This window comes from Vidua macroura, chromosome 1 (genome assembly GCF_024509145.1).
Source record: "Vidua macroura isolate BioBank_ID:100142 chromosome 1, ASM2450914v1, whole genome shotgun sequence".
Taxonomy (NCBI): Eukaryota; Metazoa; Chordata; class Aves; order Passeriformes; family Viduidae; genus Vidua; species Vidua macroura.
This window is the reverse complement of record NC_071571.1, coordinates 28259956-28283414: the sequence shown is the minus strand read 5'-3', so window position 1 is coordinate 28283414 and position 23459 is coordinate 28259956. Positions and strand designations below refer to the sequence as shown.

Genomic DNA, 23459 nt, shown 5'->3' with positions numbered 1-23459 from the left:
AGACATAACAACATGAAGTAAAATGGTACTTTTCCTTCCATGTAATTTATTTCTTAAAATATTTCTCAAAATCCTTAGAAATTTTGGTGGAAAATTCCTTTAATTCATCCATGGAGACAAATGTCAAAACAGAAAATGGTGTTTAGTTTGTGGCATACTGTGCATTACTTTTGTTGTTGTTATTGTTTAATTGGGGCAGGGTTTTTAGGGGATTTTTTTTTTTTTTTTCATTAGGGAACTTAGCATACAGTACTGCTACTGTATAATGAGGCTTTTATGAGGAAGTGGCATATTTACATGCTTGAGCAGATGTGGAGTAAATTTCCCAAACAGGGAACACAATCTCATTCACATAAATGGATAATAGTTTTCTTTCAAATTGTAGACATTTATTATGAGATTTATATTTGTCTTTAGACTTCTGAATATGTTGGTAATGCGTAGCCACTATTGATTTCAATATGGGTTGGGAGTTAGTTGTCCATCTTTAGGCATTTTTATATCTGTCAAAATCATAGTTTTGACTCTGAATAGGATTTTTCCTTTCAAACATAAGGGTTAGATCAATTTTTTAATTTGTAAGAATGCATGCTCTAAGCAAAACATTTATTTTACACAAGTACGTATCTAAATAAATTTCTCTAATTATTTAGAAATACTTCTGAGCTTCATTTTTAGATTAAAATTCAGAGATTGTAGGCAGATACACTTATATTCATTTATGTGTTTTGTGATGAAATTAAAAAAAAACATCATTTATATACCAATATATGAGGTGTACTTACTGAGGTGTAAGTACTGATTGTACTTACAATTTTCAATTTCTGTTTGTACTAGTTTTCAGAAATATTTTAATAATTTTCTATTTCTTTGTTGATAATCTGGTGCCTAAAATATTTTTAAATAGAGTAAGCTGTAATTTTTGATCACAGAAACTAAATCTGCTTTGGTTAGAATTGCATAAACAGGACTGAAGTGGGATTATTTACTCAGGAATTTTTCTTTTATGAATAATGAGAATTATAAAATTATGACAATTGTTCTGCAGATTACTAAAACACTATTAATTAACTAAATTTAGGATTACTATTGTAATTACTATTATTATTATTATTATTATTATTATTATTATTATTATTATTATTAAATATGCTACTTCTACAACATTTTTGAAGTCACAATGGCCAGTTTTCATCAATGAATTATTCTAATGTTTTGTAAACATCTTCATACATAATTATTGTCACATTGCATCTTTTTGGCAGAGAATGGGTTGCACAATATATCCAGGTGAATAATGAGGATAGCTCAAAATTGGGGAAATCTTAAATTGATGAACCCAAAACCACTACAGATAGATAATGTGATACCACATGTACAGGCAGAATGATCCATTTCATGTCCATATGTCTAAAAAACTGGATGTTTCTTCAGAGATATCAGAGGAACAACCAGCCATATGTGTGATTTCATGATTGAGACATTTCCCTCACAGGCTCTTATCTATCTTTTTTATTTGTAGCCTCTATGTTGCAGTCTATTAACAGCCATGTAGTTTGGAAAAGGGACACTTTGTGTGTGCTTTGGCATGACTGCTTGATACTGGGCAGAGAAACCTTCCAGATGAAAGGAGAGATTTGTCCTTTCCCATAAGCAAGTCATCAGGCATAATTTTAGTAATAAGGTTGGCAAAGCCTTCTGGGGTTCAGCAGAGAGTTGCTGAGGATCTCATTTAAATAATATTGCTTATTACAGACATCCCCATGTTTAAAAATGTAAATATTTTCATTTTCAAAGAGGAGAAATGAAAAGCACTCACTTCAATGAAAAGTTGCAGGAAGTTAGCCTTAAGATATTGGCAAAATCGGAATGACATTGTGCAGATAAATAACAGACCATTTTGTCAGATTCCATTTTTCAGCTGCCTGCGCTGTTAAAAATTGTTCTACTGCTTAAGAATATTACTTTTTTAAAAGTAAAAGTGCTTTTTTTAAAAAATAGGACATACTGAAGCCTTTTCCCAGGCTTTTCTGTTGAAAAAAATAAACAACAAAACAAAGTCAACACCACTCAACTCAACAACCCCTCTATACTGAATGTCTGTGTGGTGCTACCAAGGGCTGATCTCTGTTCTCACAGCTGAACCTGGCTGTGATGTTGAAGGGCAGAGGGAGGTATGCTATGTAGCACCCTAATTGTTATCACATTACGCAACAAGGACAATCTGAATAATATTACTAGGCAAGGATGACATTCTTCTAATCCTCCTACTTTTATGTCACTTGTCCCAGTAAATCACTCTCTAACTTACAGTCTTGCTGAATCTGTGTGGTGTACTGGTTTACCACCTACAGAAATGAGGAGCTGGCTGAAGTGAAGATTATAGCTGCAGGGAGTGGATGCTTGTTAAAATTCTCTATTATGCTCTATTGGCATTTCATAACAGAGAATGGATGGATTAAAAATGTGTGCTGATTACTATACAGCTGGGACTTTTCAACAAAACGGCTGCATACTTGTGGTACACCAAAGAGCTAAACTATGTTCTCAGAAGCACTTAAACTGTGAATCTATGAGACTCTTACTTGCAGGGATGAGGTGGCAGCTTCTGTCCCTTAGCGTGCTGGGTTATGTTCCATGTGTGGGTGATGTTTCTGGGAAGCATGGAAAAGTTCTGGGAGTTTGGTTGATGCCTTAAGTTTTAGCTTTCATATTTTCCAGATTCTGTACTGCTTTAGTATAACTCTAAACTTCATATAAAGTGTTTGCAAGTTCTCCTCACAGTTTAGTTAGACAAAATAATCCTTTTCCAGCCTGAGAACCAAGGACACCATTGCAGCTTCAGGCCCAAAAACTGTAAACAGTGAATTGAGGAGAGCAATTTGGGAGGATGGGACTTAACCTGAAGCTGTAATTGGACAATTAGCCCCCACTATGCAAATGGAACAAAACTTATAAAAGTGTGAAAACTCGTGACTGGTCCTCCATCTTGGGTGTAGCCAGGGCCAGGCTCTTGTATTGCCCAAGGTGTATCCTTTGAAGGCCTTTTTATAAATACCTACTTTATTTCTTTAACTCTGTCTAGCCTCTGTTCCAGGTAGCCTCTCTAGGCATCATGGTTTGATATGGTAAAGAAGAATACAATGCGTTCTGCTGCTTTCTGTCTCTTTGTTTTTTCACACATATTCCGTTCAGCTACAGTAAAGCAAATTACACCATATTGCATAAAACCCTCACACATATTTGAATTGCATTCTCTTTTCAATCTGAGGGCTTTGTTTGCACAAAATACTATGTCAAATAGGTGAACTGGAACTCACAATTAACACAGCTTGCCAAGCCAAATCGAGCCCAACTCTAAATACAGTTGTTGCTACAATCCCATCAGTGGTGTGTGCTGTGTGAATTGAGAACTAACAAAATTCACTTTGACTTAAAACGTGAGATAAAGTTTTTCCTGACATCTCCATCAACATTTTACAAAACTTTTCACTGATATTCTGAAGTCTTATATGAAAGTCTTACATAAAATTTCAGCGTAAAAATATAAATTATCTGTTATTTTGCCTATGCCCATTTCTTCTGTTTATCTAGTGTTGATGTGATGATTTTATTTTTTACTGCACATGTTTTTTTGTTTTGCTCGCCTCTCTGTAACACCTCTAAGTGAGACCTCCCAGGTCATATTCACTATCTCCTCTTCCCTCTGTTCTTCTTCTTCCCAGTTTCAGTGAACATAAAGGTTGTACATAATGTAAAGATTTGCCTTCTGTTCTTTGGTACAAAACTAAATAACAATATGTACTTTCTTTCCTAGTCCCATAAAAAGACCTCTAGACCCCACTAGTATTATTTACACCAAACATTACCCAGGACAGCACTTTAGTTATCATACCAGTCTTCCTGAGCTCATTCTACATAATTGCCATCCCTATGGAAATTTTAGTCAGAACCAGAAAAAATATATGAATTAGGCTAGTTAGACTACTATCAATAAATAAAATAAAAATGGGAACTTTTGTGTCAAATTCGTATTGACAAGGTAAATTTTTATTTAGAATTAGTGAAATGTGGTCTGCTCTAATAGTGACTCACAAAATTTGACCTAGGTTCTTAGCCTTTTTACTATCTTAAATTTTTAATTTCTTAAAAGTCTATTAAACTTTATTTTTTATGTAAAAATAGAATATAAAAAAAAGAACTGAGACCATCCTCCCTTGTCACGTTGAAAATCACTTAGCTGATGACTATTGAGTGAATTGATCAGCTCTTGCAGTTTTCCAGATCTTGTCTTCAGGGGTGCTAGATGTGGCTTATTTGATATTTAAGACTTACAGTAGCTTTCTCTTTTACAATAATGGTTACTATTTCACTATTAAAAAACCCTGCTATTAATAAGTAGAGTGTGACACTATCATCATTAGCCTAAGTAAGCCTTTTTTTCCCCTTCTTGTTATTTACTAATTTATTGTAACAGTGATAAATACAATGAATGTGATTTTCTATTCATGATGAGGTGAGTTATGTTTGGTGTTTCACTCTAATGTGATGTGTAGTATTTTCACAAGAGTTGCTTCTGGAGATGTTGGTACAGATAAGAAAGGTCTGAACATGCTCCTGTTATATTACGCTATTAAGCATTCAGAACAGCAGATGATATCCATATGGAAAGCAAGAAAAAATATAAGAAATGCTATATTCAGACAGAAAAAAGAAACTGTGTTTAGTGGTATTGCAAAAGCACTACTATGGTTGGCAAGAATACTTTTCATGTTGACAGTCTTTGCTCAGAAGTCTAAGCCTAAATGCTCATCAAGAGTCAACTGCACTCTTCCCATAGACATGTTCCTCTTGGAAAAGCTGAGGGATGCTTGTCAGCCAGTACTGGCAGCACAGATTTCTCTGCTATATTAAACCTAATATAAACTGCTACTTTTTAAAGGCACAGTGTGGGTACTTCTTTGAGTTGCCATTCCAGCATTTTCCTGAAGTGCTCAGTTCCCTACAAGTTTATGTGTTTTCATTTGTTTGGGGCTTTTTAAAGAAAATGCCATAAGTATTTGGTCTCTCTTAGCTCTGTTTAGGGACATGCTTGTGCTTTCAGAAGACTGAATTTAAGCTCCATAAGGGCTTTCTAAATGAGCTTGCAAAATTTGATAGGCTGCATAATCCACTAAGTCACATTTAGCTGACAGCAACATGTGCAATAAAAGAACTATTGCTAGAAAGAACCACAGGATAAATTAGAAACCTGTAGAAATTTTAATAAATTATCTCTAATAGTCTTTACTTACTACACTGTTGCAGTGAAGTGGCATGGAAAGACTACTGAAAAATCTAAGCTAGTTTCTGTAGAAACTATTTCTGTATCTTCAGGAACCCTCTGGAGAAGCACAAGCCACTAGGAAGCAGCCATTAGTTGGTATATGGTGAAATCACATCCCTTTGCTAAAGCTATTGAAGGAATTTTACAGACACCAGCTTGTTTTTTTTTGGTGACCTGAGCTCTAAAAAGAAAAAAATCTGTGCAGCCTACAGTTGCTCTTTTCTAGTAAGGATGGCAGCTAAAACAATCAGAGAAGCACTAGTTCAATCATCCTTTGTTACTTTACTATTTACTACTAGAAATTAGGCCAGCATCCCTGACATTGGTCATCTCTAAGAGGTAACACCTTCTTTTTTAGAAAAATCATGGCTAATTACATTTTCTTTAATTTTTCAAGCTCTCAGCATTGAGGTTTAGTTTGCTCCCTTTTTTGCATTTGCTGGTGTAGATAAAATATTAAACTCTAGAACACAGATATGTATTTTATGGACATCCATATTTTTGCTGTGTGATTCAGCCAAAATACTTGAATATTTTCTCTTTTTTCCACTGTAATTTGTTTATGGTATTTTTAAGTAATTTGACTGTATATTAATGTAGAATCCTTGTGTATGAATCGCATTATGAATGGCTGTAACAATTTTCCTTATTGCTTGTTTTTGAACATTGCCCAAGAATATTCTACCAAACTAACCAATATATGTAATGTACACCCCTTTTACTATCCTAAGGTAGAGCTAGGAGTGGAATATTTAGCTTCTGAGTGATGTTAGGTCTGGCTGAGTGCACAGGTGCTTCTTTGTGTATATTACTTCTCCTTTTCATCTGTGTCATCCAAGGAACATGTACCAAAGATGGCATGTTTATGGTCATGACATGGACTTCTCAGGGAGGCAAAGGTAATTTTCATCCTGTACCTTTTAGTTTTTAAAATTAATAGATTAATTAAAAAGGTTTTGACACCCTGTTAAGAGACCTTGAGGGTAAAGAATGGCATCCAGGTCAGACAACAATGCAAAAAACCCTATTATATCAACTTAGAAGTCCTCCTTGGAAGGTTTTTCTTTGAGTTGTAATAAAATGCTACCCCCTAAGAACTTGGTATATTTTTTGTGCAATGAATTGAATTTACACAATTAAATTTAGTAATCAGAGTTGGTAAAACAAATCAATGTAAGAAGAAAGCAAGCAAGAAAGTTCCATAACTCAAGTATGTTTTCATTTGTATCTTCCTTGACTGAAGGGAAAATAAGCCACAGTGACTCAGGGGACTGTGCTTAGTAAATTTTAGCTTTCATTCGTAAAATGTGAAGGAAAACATCTTTCTTCCTTAGGCTATCATCAAAAGCACAGAGATGATAATATAAAGATTCAACAAAGTTTGCAACAAGAACATCCTGAATAAAGTACCAGATTGCAGGGATTGTAATCTTAGATATAAGGAGCCTTATATTTTTGGGTTTTTCTCAGGCAAATCTATGATCTGAGGAATTTTATGACATTCTGAGCTTCTGTTCTTATCTGCACTGGATTCTAAGTGAATGAGAAGATTTTTTTTTTTTTTTTTAATATAGTCTGGCCCTCTTCACAGTGGGATTCCGACGTTTCCTGTTAGAGCATGATTTATCAGGAATTTACTTAATCTCCAGTTCAAACTGTAGTACAGGCCTCTAAATTTAAAAAGAAAAATAAGCATAGCACTCAACACTGAAATAGACCTAAACTTAGAATTTCAATAAATAAAATAAATAAAAACCTAAATTAAAATTACAAAAAATAAAGATAAACCCAAACCAAAATTGGAAAAAGGAATGTCAGTCAAGCCTGTTATGTTCAAAAGCCAAATATGATTTCTGTATTTTATATCTTAGGTTAATGATATAATGTAATTAAATACTCTTTGTCCTATCAAACATAAACTGTAGGTTTTATATTGCTGTTTTTCTTAGAGATGTTTATTTCTTGTCCTTCCTTCTTTCTCAAGCTAGATATTATTTTGAAACACAAGCAAATGAATGTCAATTCCTTTGGCCTCTGTTCTGCCGTTCCATTGCTGAAATTCTGCCCAATTGAAAGTTTCTATTCAGACTGAGTGGCATTTGTTGAACTGGTGGTTGTTGTTGTTGTTATTATTTGACGTTATTTTAACACTCTTTTGCAAAAGTCATGGACTTTGTGCAGCTCTTGCTGTGCCTTTGCACGACATTTTAAAGACAGCTGCTTCTGTGGATCTTTTTCACAATAGTATGTTTTTTTCCTGAAGGCACTCTGACCCTCACAAAAAAACCCTTCAGTTACTTTTAAGCCTTGGTCTCTAATGTTTCCAAACTTGTATGTGGAGTAGGTACCACCCAATTTAATACTATACCAACCTAAGGAATACAGAGACCAAATAAAAAGGTACAGTGAAGAGTAAATAAGATCAGTGGAAGATTTTTCAATATCTCTACCACATTCTCCTCCTTTAAAACAATATAGGATGTTGTACAAACTTTGTCTTCAAAATCTCTGCTCTATGTTACACTTTTTATGATGAGAATTAATAGGCAGAATAATGTGGACAAGGAAATAAATGGAGCAGAATGGCTTATGAGGGTTTCTTATGTAAAAAGTGTTATTCAGATTTACAGAAATATTTTTCAGCGTGTTAGAAGGAAGATAAGGCCATAGAATGTTACTATGCTGCAGGAATCTTTCTTGCTCTTTGGGATAGTACATGTGCTGTTTGCTTATTAACACAGCAGACAGTTCTCAGAAGATGTCTTATTTTAGTTATAGAAATGATTTTTTTTTGAATATACATTAATGGAAAGTGACTAGAGAATACTTCTATGGTTCTACAGTCCTGAAAGGACTAAAATTGTGTGAATTCATAGCAATATATTTCAGAGAACAAGAGCTCGGCAGCTTCCTTTAACCTGCGGTCATTTTACTATGCTTGCTTTGCTATGGTGAACCTGTAGCAGTAACAACACCAGTTGCAGATGGAATTAGAGCATATTTGGCCCTTGTCACATATATCAGGGCTTGAATTCCACCTCCTGCTTTCATTTCCTTTTTACTTGGATTGATTGATTGAATGTGCGACATTTTAAAATATTACTCTTCAAAATAGGAAAAAAATCTTTATGACAAAATAAAATCCAATAAGAACCAGTAATTTCATGCCTTATTAAAACATAGAACTTTCAAAAATGAAAATCCTAACATTCAAAGATTGCGTGTTCTTCCCTTCTCCCCTCTTTTTCAAATACTGAAAACTAATGAATTGCAAAATTGTGAATAATGGTAACCTTGCGCACTCTATGTGCAAGAAGCCTCTAACATCAGAGCTGAGTTTGGTGACCCAATATAGGCAGGTCAAAGAAGAAATGAAGTCCTGGAATATTACTGAAATCCTCCCAGCATGCAACATTTGTCCCTATTATTGATCCTTGGTATAGTCACAAGAGCCTAATTTTCCTTTTTTGAAAAACAGGTATAATTATTGTTTCTTATCTTGTGAACAGATTTTGGGACGTGAAAATACAAGTTTTTAAGCACATTAAATTCACCAAATGAAAAGATCACTTCCTGTTTCTAAATGTTCTGTGTTTTATAATTCTAAGGCTTCAAATGATATCTCCTTTGTGGCACTTGTTATTTCAATGAAGACTTGCACCATTTGTCTGGTGGGACTCTGATCTATAGTTCCTGTATATCCTATTACATCTGTAGATATAGTTTTAGTCCCCGTTTTTTGTTTATTTTTTTTTTCCTACCTCACATTTCCACCCAGGGAAGAATTTCCTTACCACATGACTCAAAATAGCTGTTTAGTCCTCAATTTAAACCTTGCAAACATTGGCTTTTCCTAGTCACTGTCTACCTACACCTTTCTTGTATCTGAACTTCATTTTCTCTTTTGTCGTCTCTGCCTGTATGTGCCATGTAGCACTACCAAGGACTAGCTTCTTGTCTTTATTGCTGTCCTTTCCCGATTTCCATGCTCTCCTCAACCACCTTTCATAGATGCACCCTATCTTTGGCTCTTTGCAGTACAGTTTATCCTGAGTGTGAGATTGGTTGATCTAGGTAGCTCTCTAATAGCTGTAATAGCCATAAAACCAGTAACGATAGCCTGTAGTGCCCCTTCTTACTTTTCTTCTTACTTTTTGCTTTGGATGGGAGAAGTTCTCATGGAAAGCTCAAGAACCTCATATATTGTGTTCTTTCAAATGCTGCTTTAAAACTTCTAATTTAAAATGCATCTGCTAGTCATAGATAGAAATTATACATAGCTACTGTCTATTTTCTTACCTCTGCCTCTCAAGGATACTGGGTTTGGATGTGAGGGAGAACACATTTTCATTTCTGTTTTGATGAACAAACACCTCTGCTCTTTAGGGCAGAGACCACCATCTTTGTTCAGCACCTTCACAGGAACAACAAAGCCCAGCTATGAAGGCTGGCATTCTCAGCAACTAAAAGTAGAGAACATATTAAATATGGCAAAAGTGAGAACAAAATGCATATGATCTCATTATATTCACAGAAATTAACACAGTCTATTGTCCTACGTTATCTACTCTAACAAAATACAGGCCTTACTGCAAATGTGCAGAAAAAATTTAATTCCTTGCCTGAGCACCAAAGGCAGCACATGCATGCCTCAGTCTCTTAATAGCAAACCCACTTCCTAATTAACTGGAGACTGGGGCAGGGTTTGCCTCTGAAACAACATTTACAGTGTGCTTTTCAACTAATGTCTTGGTTTATTTAGGTCTTTTTTTCATTTTACTAAGTCTTTGCTATTTAAAAAAAAACTAAAAAATACTATTATCTGTCTTTTATTTTTTTTTCCTCTTAGTAATCAACATCTGCTTTTTGGTATCTTGTCATTTTTTGTATGTGGAGCTGTGTTTAGATTTTGTCCCTTTTCTTTGAGTCTTCTGTTGCTTGTCTTGGAATATTCAGGTGTTGTATGCAGACATCTAGACTTAGGGGTGGTACACAGGTGAAAGTGGATGCCTAGGTCCTAATGGTTATGCATGTTTACTATTTCAAATGTACATATATACAATATAATATCAATATAGCCATTGCCTGCTAATAGTAATAGTTTTGGTTATTGCTATAACTATCACAATTCATAAATGAACAATTGTAGAGAGAGGTCATATTTTTTTACTAACCCAGTTGATGCAGTTGCTAAAAAAAAGAAAATAGGCTTAAGGCCCTTCTTTGACTCCACAAGCTTGTTTGGGTTTTTTTGTCATTATAGCCAGTCATTTTATAAATGGCATTGCTTTTTCCTAAATGCAATGCTTTCTGACCCCTTGCTGCTATGTTAATATCTGTGCTCAAGCTCTGAGCATGTCCAATAGTGATCTTGGGTGAGAGTCTGTAATTCTGAAAGGGCATCTTTGTGTCATCTTTGTGTCTTCTGGGTTTCGGGAGGGCTTAAAGGATGACCAAAACCATTTAATGTACACAGAAAAACTTCTAAATGAGACGTTTTCCAGCAAACTTAGTAAACACAATCTTAAAGCATTTCTCTTCCTGTTCCTTGCTTTATGTTTGCCTTAGACTATAACTGCATCAAGAGATTTGAGGTTTTCTACAAACTCTATGAACCACAGTGGGGCAGAAATCTCACAAAGTATGTGAAGGATTCTGAAGTGTTTGCATGATTCTCTCTTGGTATCCATACAGGAGGACATGCAAATTAAAGCCATCTGTGAGATTATGCACAAATTATTTTACTGGCCTGATATTCAAGTGACTTCTAAGCTACTTCATTATCACTTTATCATGTCTGGCCATTTCATTAATTTAATTGCAAGGAGAGAAACCTGGAAACTCCACTGATCCTGCAAGAACCTATTGCAATTTACATTTAATGTTTTAACTTGGTTTGTTCTTCCAGTGACTCATACATTGCTATATTAGGTCCTGGACTAGTATAATTTTTATTTTATTTTGATTTTCTCAGTTAGTAAGGAAATTAGTATTATTGTGATGGGATTAAGTTGATTTATACAACTCAGTCAAGAAGTCTTTTGAGTTATCTCTAGTATTTTGCACTAGAAGACTGACAGATGCTTTGGTTGTGTTGGTACAGAGAGCTGAGAATTCATCCTGATCATGGATTCAGTTGTAGATTATTCAGTTCTGTTGTGTAGTAATTGTAATTGAAATTAATACATATGAGTAGCATTTTTGCTCCTCAAAGCTTCAGAAGGAATTAGATTAGGACAATCCAAGGATTAGACGCAGCCACAATCTCCACAATCAATAGTGAAAGACTATTATTGGCAACAGTACTTCTCAAGTTAAGAACTCAATGTATCAATATATCGATATATCTCACTTTATAGACACAAAAACCCCAGTGAGATGACAGGGGTTGCCTGTGTTGGAATTACCCAGAAGACCACTAGGAGATTCAGAACAATACTGAGGTTACTCTGCTGCCACAACTGGGCCAATGCTCTAAGTGAGTTGCCAAGCCTTCTCCTTTCTAAAGCTTTTATACTTTGAAGTCTTGGTTATGATGAAGGCTGAAAATATTATTAAGCTTAACTTACTTTTCATCTTTCAGAGAATCATAGAATGGTTTGGCTTGAACCAGGCCTTAAAGGTCATCTAGTTCCAACCCCTTGCCACAGACAAGGACACTTTCCACTAGACCAGATTACTCAGAATTCCATCCAGCCTGGTCTTGGATGCTTCTAGGGATAGGATATCCATCACTTCTCTGCAAAACTTCTTGTAGTGCCTTATCACTCTCATAGTAAGCAATTTCTTCCTCAAATCTAATCTAAAGCAGCCCTCTTTCAGTTTAAAACTGTACCCACCTTGTGCTGTCACTGTATGCCCTTGTGAAAACTCCCTCTCCATCTCTCTCATAGGCCTCTTTATGTTCTGGAAGGTGCTATAAGGTCTCTCTCCCTGGAGCCTTCTCTGATTCAGGTGCAACAACCTGAAGTCTCTCAGTCTCTCTTCATATGACAGGTTCTCAAATCCTATGATCAACTTAGTGGCCCTCTCCAACAAGTCTACATCATTTTTATTTTGGGGGCCTTGGAGCTGGATACAGTGAGATTGGCCAAGAACAGAGTAGAGGAGAAAAATCTCCTTTGATCTCCTGGTCACACTACTTCCTGGAGCCCAGGATATGGTTGGCACACATTGCAATAAAAGATTTATCTGGAATTTTAATTTCTTGCACTCATTGTGAAATATTTTAATTTTTGTTTTCCTGTGTAGCATAATTTTCTAATACTTAAATGTTTTCTGCAAATTGCCCTGCATTGCATTGTCAGGTAAACAGACATTGAAATGCAGTTGATTATGGAGGCCTCTAGGTTTGTAACACTAGGTCTAAATGACAATGATGTATGCAATGTGATGTTAATTCATATAGTCAAACACAAACAACACTGTTATTTTCTTTCCTTTTTTCATTGAAGATACTTGTTTGCACCTACTTTTAATTCCACATCTCATAGTTTTGCATGTGAATATAATCACAGGTTTTTTTTCTTCCTACTGGTATGTTCCTTTTTCCTGATTTAAGGTTTAGTCCTTGATGCTGCATTTGAAACAAAGGCTTTACAGAAAGCCATAATGTTGGGCAAGTATCTGCCCTATTAATTTCTCTGTTTTTTTCTTTTTAATTTTGATGTTATATACTATTTTGTTATATGACACTATGATACATCATGATAAAATAAGCACTGTTAATCTTCTTAAAGAGTCAGCATCAAGAGGTTAAAATGTGGTCAAGGGTTAATTTACCAGACAGAAATCTCATTAGGTTTTCATGGATTTGCTGTAGTCAGTCACATACGTAGTTGTTATTTTAATCAGTCTTCTATAGACTATGATTTAAAAGTTGCTGCTCAACAGTTGTTTGGATTGAGGGCATCCTTTTTGTTGTCTGTCAGGCCTATCAGTGACATCAAAGTTTACTGGGGAAATGCCTGGAAGGAATGGATAAAGCAAAACAATTTCTAAAAACTAGTAAGGTTTTTTAAACTTAGCTTTGAAATGTACCTGCATATTATGCTCCAATTGTGACTATCCCTTTTCTGAAGGATTTTCTTCGGTATAAGCATAATTTTATGAAGGTGTCTAAAAGGTTTATTTTTGTCATCATAAAGTATTTTAAGTGTATTTCTGTGTCTTCTTTTCAAGTAAATTAATGATCTTTATTTTTTATTCTTTTTTATGATTGTTATTATTATTATTGAACTTAGATTTTATCATATTGGATTATGATGATTTATTTCCTGATTTGAAAATGTGCTTAAACTCTTTCTACCTTTTCTAGAAGAAACCAGTATTTATTGAATTTCCTCTTTGCTCTGTCTGGACTTAGTTTTATTTTTTAGAGTACAGCAATTATTTGTAACTCCATAGTGTGTCAAATTGAACAGAAAATAAGTATTTCCTTGTCCAATTTCAAATAAATGTGTCAAGTATATATGGCCATTAAGAAATGGAAATAGTATATAATTTTCAATATATAGTGAAGCTTTATAGAGTACTTGAACATATCTTTGTAAAGGAGAACTAGTACCTTATTTCTAAAGCAGTATTATTAGAAAAGTTGATTTAAAAATAATTTCTTACAGTAAAATAAATTCAGCACTTTTTTGGGGGTATTTTCAATTTGGTAAAAAACTGTTTCACCTTTTCAACTAAAAATTGAAGTGATTTTGAAGTTAATTTTTCAGTTTCTAAAAGGATTATTTAAAAAGAAAAGATATTTAATAATACAGTACTATTAACAGTAGTTATGTTTTAATTACTCTTTCCAAAAAGACTAGTTTAAACAGAAAATTTTTACAAAAACCCCCAAAGTTGCAAGAATTTTCAACAAAGATGTAATATTACAAATAATTACTATGCCTTCACCAGTTAACATATGAAACAGTTATGACTGATGATGATACAAAATTGCAATTCAGCACACAGAACTACATCTACAGCATCCTACTTTTAATGAAGTTTTTCTGAGTTACCACTCAGCACAGTGGATGAACAAAGATGAGGATAAAGAGGGCTTCAAAACAGCTTTATTCTTCCTTTCCTCCCTAGCATGTGTAACAGGGCCAGAGAGAGGGAGGAGGGAAGGAAGAGATGTGTGGCATGAGGAGGAACAGCAAGCAATACAGTGCTTCTCCTGCCAGGATGCATTTATTGCACAGCTTCTCTTGGAGTTACAGCCCAGCCAAGACCACAGAGAGCTCGGCTGTTTGCAGAGAGTCGACCTCCTACAGCTCAGTAAAGCAGGATGCCAAACCTGTGCACATGGAGGGGGGTGGTGGTATGTGCTGGAAGATGGCCATGGGGCTGTGCCAGACTTTGTAAGGTGCAGGTTGTGATGTAGAAAAGTGCAAGGTGGGACTTGTCAATTTCATAGGCGATTCCTAATATGCGATGGCTCTGAGGTAACTTTGTGAACTTCACTTGATGTTGGTTTAATTGCCTTGGCTGACTGACACACCAACAATTTTTAGTGCACTGTTTAAAGACAAGAAAATACATTACTGATTTTGCTTTAGAAGAATTTGTGGTAAAGTCTAGCGCTTTGGGAGCTGTTTGATGAGTGGCTCAGGATATCCATCCAGTGGGGTGGAGTGGTCAGCTGGAGACAGTAGCTTCATCAGCTCTGTTGGTCCAGGGGTTAAATTGGCCCCTTGCTTCCCAGGGTCGTATATATAGCCACAGCCTTCCCATAAGTTCAGCAGCTGCTCCAGTCTGAGTATGGGTATAAATAAGAAAATGATGGCCTCGTTAGGGAAGCTGTGAACGCCCCATCCCTGGCAGTGTTCAAGGCTGGGCTGGATGCGGCTTTGAGCAATCTGGTGTAGTGAGAGCTGCCCATGGCGGGGGGTAGAATTGCCAATTATTTTTTCACAAAAGTGGCTTACAGGAACAGCAACTGAGAGACTTGGTCAAGAACAGAATAAAATTATTATAGGTTTTTACATTTAGAATAACATTACTCTCTTGTAATTGCAGGCATGCTGGGATGGGTGTGTGAAAACAGAAGGAATAAGAACACAAAAAACAAGCTGCTGGTGATGGATGTTTTCCTTGAGAAGACCATAGACAGAAGTGGTGGGAACACAGTGCTTCTCTCTTCCTCAGCTGGACTGGACAAGTGAGTATGGATAGTGCGATCAGAAAGGAGGACAATCAAAGTGTTGTGGCAGAGAGTAACGTGCCCCAGAATAGAGTGTAATGAAACAATTATAGTTTTTGAAACGAAGTAGTACAGAAGAAGTGACCTGAATATTGTTAAAACCACCAGAGGGAAATTATGCAAAAGCAGGTTTCTTTAGTTGGCTTTACAGTCAGCTATAAAGTGAGCCCTCAGAAATGGCCGAGTGAGAAGCTGGACTTGCTGGCTTTGGGGCTTTACTTGTTAAATGCTGAACTACATCAGTTCATAGAAACCTAAAACTTTGTATCCCACAGCAAGACAGCGTCATGAATATCTAAATTTACCACCTGATTTCTGTGGTACCTGGAAGTTACTGCTCAAAGAGAGGAAAATATAGCTGTTACGAAACACACAATCTGCTTTGGTGCATCTTGGCAGTTCAGAAAGGCAAGAGTTTTTGGATACAGCCTTCCACTCTGTCCAAAGAACAGAAAGGTTGCTGTCGTAGAGAAATCCTCAGAAGTCCTGACCTTGGTAGGTCCTGGCACAACTACACCAAAAAAATTCCCCTAGATCCAGTGTATGGGTGCTGCCAAATTCTGTCCACAAAACCTAGAAATTATGTCATCCTCATAGAAATAAAAATTGCTTTCTATGATTCAATAAAAAAAAAAAACCGCCAAAAAAAAAAACAAACAAAAAGAAAAACCCAACAACAACAACAAACAAAAAACAAAAACAAAAACAAAACAAACAAACAACAAAAAAAAAACCAAAAACCCACCCCAAAACCGCCAACCAAAAACGCCCAACAAAAAAACCAAACCGAGCGCAACCATGAGCCCTGGGATGCCACCAGCTCCGGACAAAACAGTACGAAGTGTTTGTCGCCGCGCTCACCTCAGGGCGCCCGCGGCGCTTTGCGGGGCAGCTCTGCCACCAGAAAGGGCGCGCGTGTGCGTGGGGGGTGCGTTTTGCTTTACGGAGTCAGAGAGGCGAAACTTTTTCTTTAAATTTTTTTTTTTTTTTTTGTGAATGGAAGGGGTTGCCTTGCCTCCCGGGGGGGCGCAGGGGACACGGCGTGCCCGCGGCAGGATCCCGGGATACCGCCGGGCACCCGAGTGCCGACTTGCGACGCGCTCCCCCGCCGGCGGCGAGGGTCGGGGCAGCGGCGGGAGTCGCTCCCCGCGGGGCCGGGCGGGGCGGCGGGGCCGGGGCCGGGGCGGGCGGGCGCGCGGCGATCCGGCGATCCGGCGGGGGGCGCGGGGAGCCAATGGGCGGCGGGGATCCGCCGGCGCGGCTCGGGGGCCCCTGGAGGAGGAGGAGAGGAAAAACCACGGGATTGAGCTCTGTCAGTGGCGCTCGCGGCTTCCAAGGGGGAAGTGCCGGGGAATAATTAATGTTTTTATTAAATTTGGAGGGAATTTTTTGCAGCCGATCGCCGCGCGTGGCCTTCAGGTGGGTCTTCCCCCGCAACTTTGCCCGCCGCCCCGCAGGATTGCGCGGCGGCGGTGGGGCTGCGGGAGCGATCCTGTGGGAGAAGGTGGCTGGTGCGCGGGGCGGGGGGGCCGTGTCTGTGTGTGCGTGTGTGTGTGAGGGCGGTGAGTGCGCGGCCGCCGGGCGCCGCCGCCGCCGCGAGGTGCGCGGCGAGCCCCGCGTTCGCCATTACGAGTTGAGCACACGCTTGCGAGAGCCGGGGCTGCCGCCGGCGCGGATCGCCCGCGGGTGCGGCGCGCAGTGTAAATAAAGCCCTGCCTGTCGCTCCGCTGGCTGCTGCCGCCACCGCGGAGTGCTTTTGCTCCGCGTTTTGCTGGCAGGAGCGTGTAACCCAGGTGAAGGCAGAGAAGGGAGGGTTGTTTTTATGAATGGGACTCTTTGAGGTTAATTAGGTATGCAAATGCAAGCAGTTCATTCATGCTGCCTTTTTTTTTTTTTTTTTTTTTTTTTTTTTTTAATCTAAAAGCCATCTTGTATTCCCCTCTAGGCTGATTGGAGTCCAGATCCCGAGGAAATCTCCAGATCAAATGCCCAGTAAATAAAAACACTGAGCTAAGACTCGTGGAAGAGCTGCAGAATGGATGGATTTTATGACCAGCAAGTGCCTTACATGGTCACCAATGTGAGTGATCAGTTCAAAGTTAGTGTTTATAAACTTGACTCCGACTTATTTCTGTGGGGGAGTTTTACAGACAGTCTCTGCTTTGTTACGGCTGTAGGGGCGACTCTTCATCTGGGAGCTTTGCTTGCAAGATGAGCCTATCTTCTCAGTTATTGCAATAAAGCATCGTGTTCTTTTAAAGACAGTTTTGGGATGATTAAAAAATCATGCACATGATTAGCGGATGAGGGAGGCGAGAGCAGCAGCAGCTGCATTCAAAGTTTCTGGCTGCGTTTGCCTGCAACGTTCAAAAGAATGAAGTTGAGGCAAACATTAACCTTTTTTTTCCTCTCTGGTTGTTTTTTTTTTTTTTTCTTTCAGTACTTTGCAAACAATTTTATAAGTAACACAGGGAAACAAAGCAGTCTATTATAATTTCATGTCTGGGTTCTCCTGCATAGCTTGTGCTATGGGGATTTATGGGCTATTGTGTAGGTTTGTATACTTTAGATGCTAAAAATATGATTGGTATTGTGTTGCTGCTTGAGCACATTATATATGTATTGTACAAATAGATGTCTACATAGATAGATAGAAATGTGCTGCATTTAGACATAGGAATCTTTTGAAGGATATTAGGTGCTCAGCAGTATCTTTTGTTAGAAATTGAAGGCTTGCAAGAAGTCCCTGTTTGAAAATGTAAAGAATTTATGCCAACTTTGCATATTCCTGATTAGATAAAAAAAAGCCCAAAACAAACCCAACCAAATCTCAAACCTCAGATTTCTAAAGTAACTGATCTTTCCTGTTTATAGAATCCGCGTGGGAGAAACTGTAATGAGAGACCGACAAATGTCAGGAAAAGAAAATTCATTAACAGAGACCTGGCTCATGATTCAGAAGGTGAGGGCTTGTTTTCCCCCCCCTCCTTCTCCTTTTCTTACTAATGCAGAGAAGCTTTTTGAGAGCTCTTTATTTATTTATTTTGGAGATAAATATATCTAGATCAATCTGAATAAACAAGACAAGAAAACTACATTTACTAATGCAAAACAAACTGGCAAAGGCAATAAATTTATAAAGTTGAAAGTCTTCCCTTGACTTACCCTGTTGCATTTTGTGCACATGTGGCACACGGATGTCATGCACTGAGGCCAAGCTTTTGTGGTATCTGACACGAGTCATGGCACCTGGTTTTTCACCATCAGGCCTCTTCATATTTAGGGCATTCTTCATCCCTCCCATCTTTTAACGTCCTTTTCCCTGGTATGTCTTCACTAGTGGTAGCAGGAGTGAGAGAATGTGGGTGTAGAGATTTGATTTGCACCAGCTTTACTGTATAGTCAGGGTTCTGGTGCTTGCTGGCCTGTTTCTCTTGTTGTATAACACTAACAGGGTTAAAAATCCAGGGAATTTCAATTAAGGGAGCCTAGACTGGAGAAAGTTTCAGAGGCCCAAAGGTTTGTAACTTAGCCCCATCAGTAGCTACTCAGGATTTTAGCTTGAGAACTGTAGGCTGGTAATATCTGTTAACACTTCTTTAGGTTACAAAGGTCTGTATTATGCTACGCCTAGAGCCCTGAATGTACATAAGACATACAGAAAGATATGTAGAGGCCTATAACTTACCCCTGTGTAAATCTTATCAGGGTAAAAACACACTGACACACTTTTCAAAATTCATAGTTGCCTGGAAAAATAGATTTTAAAAAAAGCAACTTCTGATTTTCAGTTAAATCATTTCCCAATGTGGATGTGGGGTATCAGTCCACAGGATAAATGAATAGTCTCTGTAATTTAAGTATATGTAAATAGTTATCTGTCAGCATAATAAAAGAGGAAGTCTCTCTCAAAATACAGTAAATTAAAAATAAACCATTTGTTAGTTCAAATATCCTACTTAGTCTTAACAAACAGAATTTTTGTAACTGAGTTTCTGGGGCTTGCAAATAAGCCAAATGCTGCTCTGGTTTACACCCATTATAGGTAACTGATTTCAGTGCATTGCAAAAGATAGGCTGCTGCAAAATTCAGTCCATGAAGAAGGTGGTTTTAGTTTTAAAGAAGTACAGTGAGTACTGCATAGAGGAAATAGTGGTGATTCTCATGTCATAACGAAGTAAAACATTAGGGGAAGTACAAAATATTTCACATTTCTCTTTGCTATGCAGCATCTCAGGTCATGGCTTCAGAATTTTTGTATGATAGTTGTGACCCTACTATTAAAAATATTCAGTTCTTGCTCAGGCAGAACTGTGGAAGTCCAAGCAAGCTTTATCTGGGGCAGATATTACAGGAGGAGGCCTGAATTGTATAAGAAGAAATTGTTCACCTGTAAGAAATATTATGATTTTTAACTTTTCTATGTGTTGCTGAATGAGCCTTTTATACTACAGAGCTCTGTTAAGATTCTGGTTATTATTTCAAGAGCTGAAAATACAGTAAGTGTTTGGATTTTTATTAATAGGTGTAGAAAAATCAGTAACTGATGCTTCAGAATGTCTGCTTTTTCTGTACACTTGACTGCCAAAACAGAATTAATGTATATTGCTCTTAAGGAAAAATATATTTTTGATTAAGTTTTATCCATGTCTTTATGTTTTTGCAGAACTCTTTCAAGATCTGAGCCAATTACAGGAAACATGGCTTGCAGAAGGTAAGGGAAAAAACTGCTTGTAAAAAGAGGAAAAACAACTCTGGAGGGGAAAAAAAAAGTCCTGAACTTGCTGTCTTAATGTTCAGCCCAATTAATTGAGCTCTAAAAGAGCCACCTCATGTGTCATGCATACATTAGAGCCTCTGATGAGTTTGTCTTTGGGGACTCTGGGGCTGCTCTACCCAGTGTCATCACAAATTACCAGGAGAAATTGCTTCCAGCTCACAATCACATCTGCTTTTGGCAAGAACTAATGCACCAAGACTTCAAGTTCTAAGCCTCTGTTCAGATTTTAATTGCAATTGATCAGGTTTATATTATTGTACCTCGAGAGACTACATACAGCCAGAACTGGGCTTGCTGTTTCCTTTTCAGCAGCACATATAATTATTTGGTGTTCTGGTGGAGTACTTTTCTGATGGCAGAAATTAGTTTCTCTGGGTTCATCGGGACGGGATGCTTCAAGATTTAAGTGCAAGTGTCTTCTTTCCACCTTGTTCACAACACAGAACATTAGGTGTGTATGAAATACTTAACCAATACTTTTTTTTTCTTTCTTTTATTGTTTTTCTTTTTTTTTTTTTTTTTCAGAAACCTTTAAATATTCTGCATGTTATTTTTGTCTTTGTATTTGTAGTCATGAGATTCTGTACCGGGTGATTAGAAAACTACCATCGGTCTGTTTTACACATGCATGCTCTTTTAAGTATTTCAAATAATCTTGCAAAGCACATTCTAGTGAAGAGACAAGGTTTAAGAACAATAATGTACAAATCTGAATTTCGAGTAGTTGTTGAGATATTCATTTAACAGTAACAAAAATGAGCTGCTGCATTAGAACTTTAACAATTTGCAAGGTACCTTTTTGCTTGTTCAAGTCTATGTTTTCAGCAATATTTTCTGATTTTTTTTTTCTTTGATATTTGCAGTGCTGTTTATTTGAAGCATAAAGATTTTTGTGCATTATCTCTTCTTAATATTTCTGGTCAGCTTTTTATGTGAACTTCTGCATCTGAAATAGACATAAATTTGATGCAAGTTACAATAATCTCTCCAGATTCATCCTGATTTAAATGAATGTGATCCTGATTTAAATTCACATATGTTTAAGTTCTTTCCTGTACAGGACTATTCACAGCTGTTTATAGAAGAGATGTTCTGTGTTTGGGTTTTTTTGGGTTTTTTCGGTTTGGTTTTTTGTTGTTGTTGTGAATTTTTTGTTTGTTTTTTTGAGGTGTTTTTTTGTTTGTTTTGCTTAGGTTTTCTTTTAAAGGAGGGATGTTGGGGTGAAATGCTTGCTGTTGGTGTTCATAGAAAGGGAAATATTGCTGACTACTTGTTTATGCCCTGATTCTGTTTTAACAGCTTTTTGTGTGGTCTCTTTACCTATTAGTAAGTTGTGAGGTATTGTTTATTTTGATGACATTTTTTTCTGCTAGTATTAGTTTTAGTATGGGGTTATTCTGTGTATAATCATAAACCCCTCCTGAAATCAATGGGACATAGGATATATCTTTATGAACTAATACAATTCTTCCCTAATAATTTAAAACAGACTGTCCTGAACTAAGATCATTTTTGTAGTATAATGGTCAGCTGTAACTGTCTCCCTGTGGTGATTTTCCTAAGGAGCTCTTTACACTGTATCATCTCATTCACGGTAGCAAATCAGAAACATGTTAAAATGCTACTCAAAAGATACTATATTTTAATTTAGAGGTTAACTTTCAGTTTGATTGTTTCACTGGCATGGATGGTTTTGTTTCTGAAAAATGGTAACATTTCTTTGATCTTAAGTCAGAAAAAATACAGGCAGATTCATAATGTATGTGCAGATAATAATGGAAGTTTGAAAAACAATGCAGAATTTTAAACAAAAATTTTATAATTTCCATAGGTACATAAATTAATGTAAAGACAATTTTTAATCCGAAGGCACTGCTTCTTTTAGACTAGAATAATTTGTTTGAGAGCCTTTTAACCTCTTTATCAGAGAGTATTTCACTGAATAAATTTAGATAGGTTTTGATAGAGAAGGTGTCAAGTCCCATGTCAGCTATGTTGAATAACCTTTATAAAGGCAGATAAAATAATCTGGGAAATATTTAAAAATGAAAAAAGATCCTTTTTTTTTTTTTTTTAACCTAGCAGAAAGAAATAACCTAAATAACACTATTTGTCCGCAGTATATTGTAGCTAAATATTACAGGTTTTTCAGTGTTCTAGAAATACTTAAAAAAATCTCTGTTTTGGGCCATGCCGTGGTTTGAGCTGTTTCATGAAACAAACTTTGCACAACTTTTCATAAGGCTAAACTAAAACTGAAATAAAAAGTTAAGATGACAACTTCAAATATTGAGCTATTAGCTTGATCCCAAAGTTTTATGGAAAAAAAAAAAAAAAAAAAAAACAAACCCAAAATACCCAAAACAACCTGTTAGTCTTTATAATATGCTAGTGTTTGAGGATACTGTAGCTCTGCTCAAATGTCTATATGGATGAGCTTAGCCAGGAAACAGATTTTGAAATCAGACTTGTTTACCCATTGCTAGATGTGTCCATTTATGTTCTTCTGGACCTTCCTAGGCTAGAAGTCTGCCAATTTGGCAGCATCAATACTGTTTACATATTTCTTTTCATAAGGCTCTGGAGCCAGGGAAATGACCATGAAATTTTAAAACATCTTGACCCTTTTTAAGAAAAGCAGTGGCAGCTGACCAGGTTTCTCCCACAAGTTCAGATCCTCACTGGGGAGTAACCAGGTCAAAAATCTACTTATTAGTTAGGAGAAGAAAGTGAGTTGCATTTTATAAACCACAAAAATAATGCTTGTGGATTTTTCTTTATTTTGCTTTTCCTGAAGCTGTCCTTACTGCATCACATATTTTAGCCTAAAGATTTTTACAGTTAGTGTCACCTGTGACAAGTTGGTGGTAAACAAGTAAACAGAAAAGAAATGTATTCTCTTCCTCTTGAAAATGGTGGGAGGTTCACATCTATTAAAGAATTAATCCAAATATAAACAATTTGTGTAACCTGTTTAATATTTTATTACTACATAATTAACAAGCTGAATACTACTTACAGAGAGCTCACAAATGTATTGCACTAGCTGCATAGTAGATTTTTATGGAAATGAGTTTTACTTCTTACTCTGTGTAGTATTATATAGGTAAGAAAGACTTTAAATTATTTTGATGTAAAACAACTCTAAGATTGT

The 23459-nt window shown here is 36.8% G+C and overlaps 1 protein-coding gene across 3 annotated transcripts in view; it reads left to right on the top strand.

Annotated features, from left to right (window-relative positions):
• Positions 1 to 16854: 16854 nt before the first annotated feature.
• The window catches only part of ETV1 (ETS variant transcription factor 1), a 66086-nt gene continuing 59481 nt past the window's right edge, over positions 16855 to 23459 (top strand). For 2 of the 3 annotated variants that reach the window (XM_053994054.1, XM_053994045.1), the window contains exons 1-4: positions 16855 to 16943; positions 17470 to 17604; positions 18399 to 18486; positions 20192 to 20239. In XM_053994054.1, the coding sequence (XP_053850029.1) occupies positions 17560 to 17604; positions 18399 to 18486; positions 20192 to 20239 (181 nt within the window). In that variant the 5' untranslated portion in view covers positions 16855 to 16943; positions 17470 to 17559. Of the gene's footprint in view, positions 16944 to 17469; positions 17605 to 18398; positions 18487 to 20191; positions 20240 to 20596; positions 20757 to 23459 lie in introns of those variants that run through there. The other variant, XM_053994062.1, reaches the window with a different exon arrangement.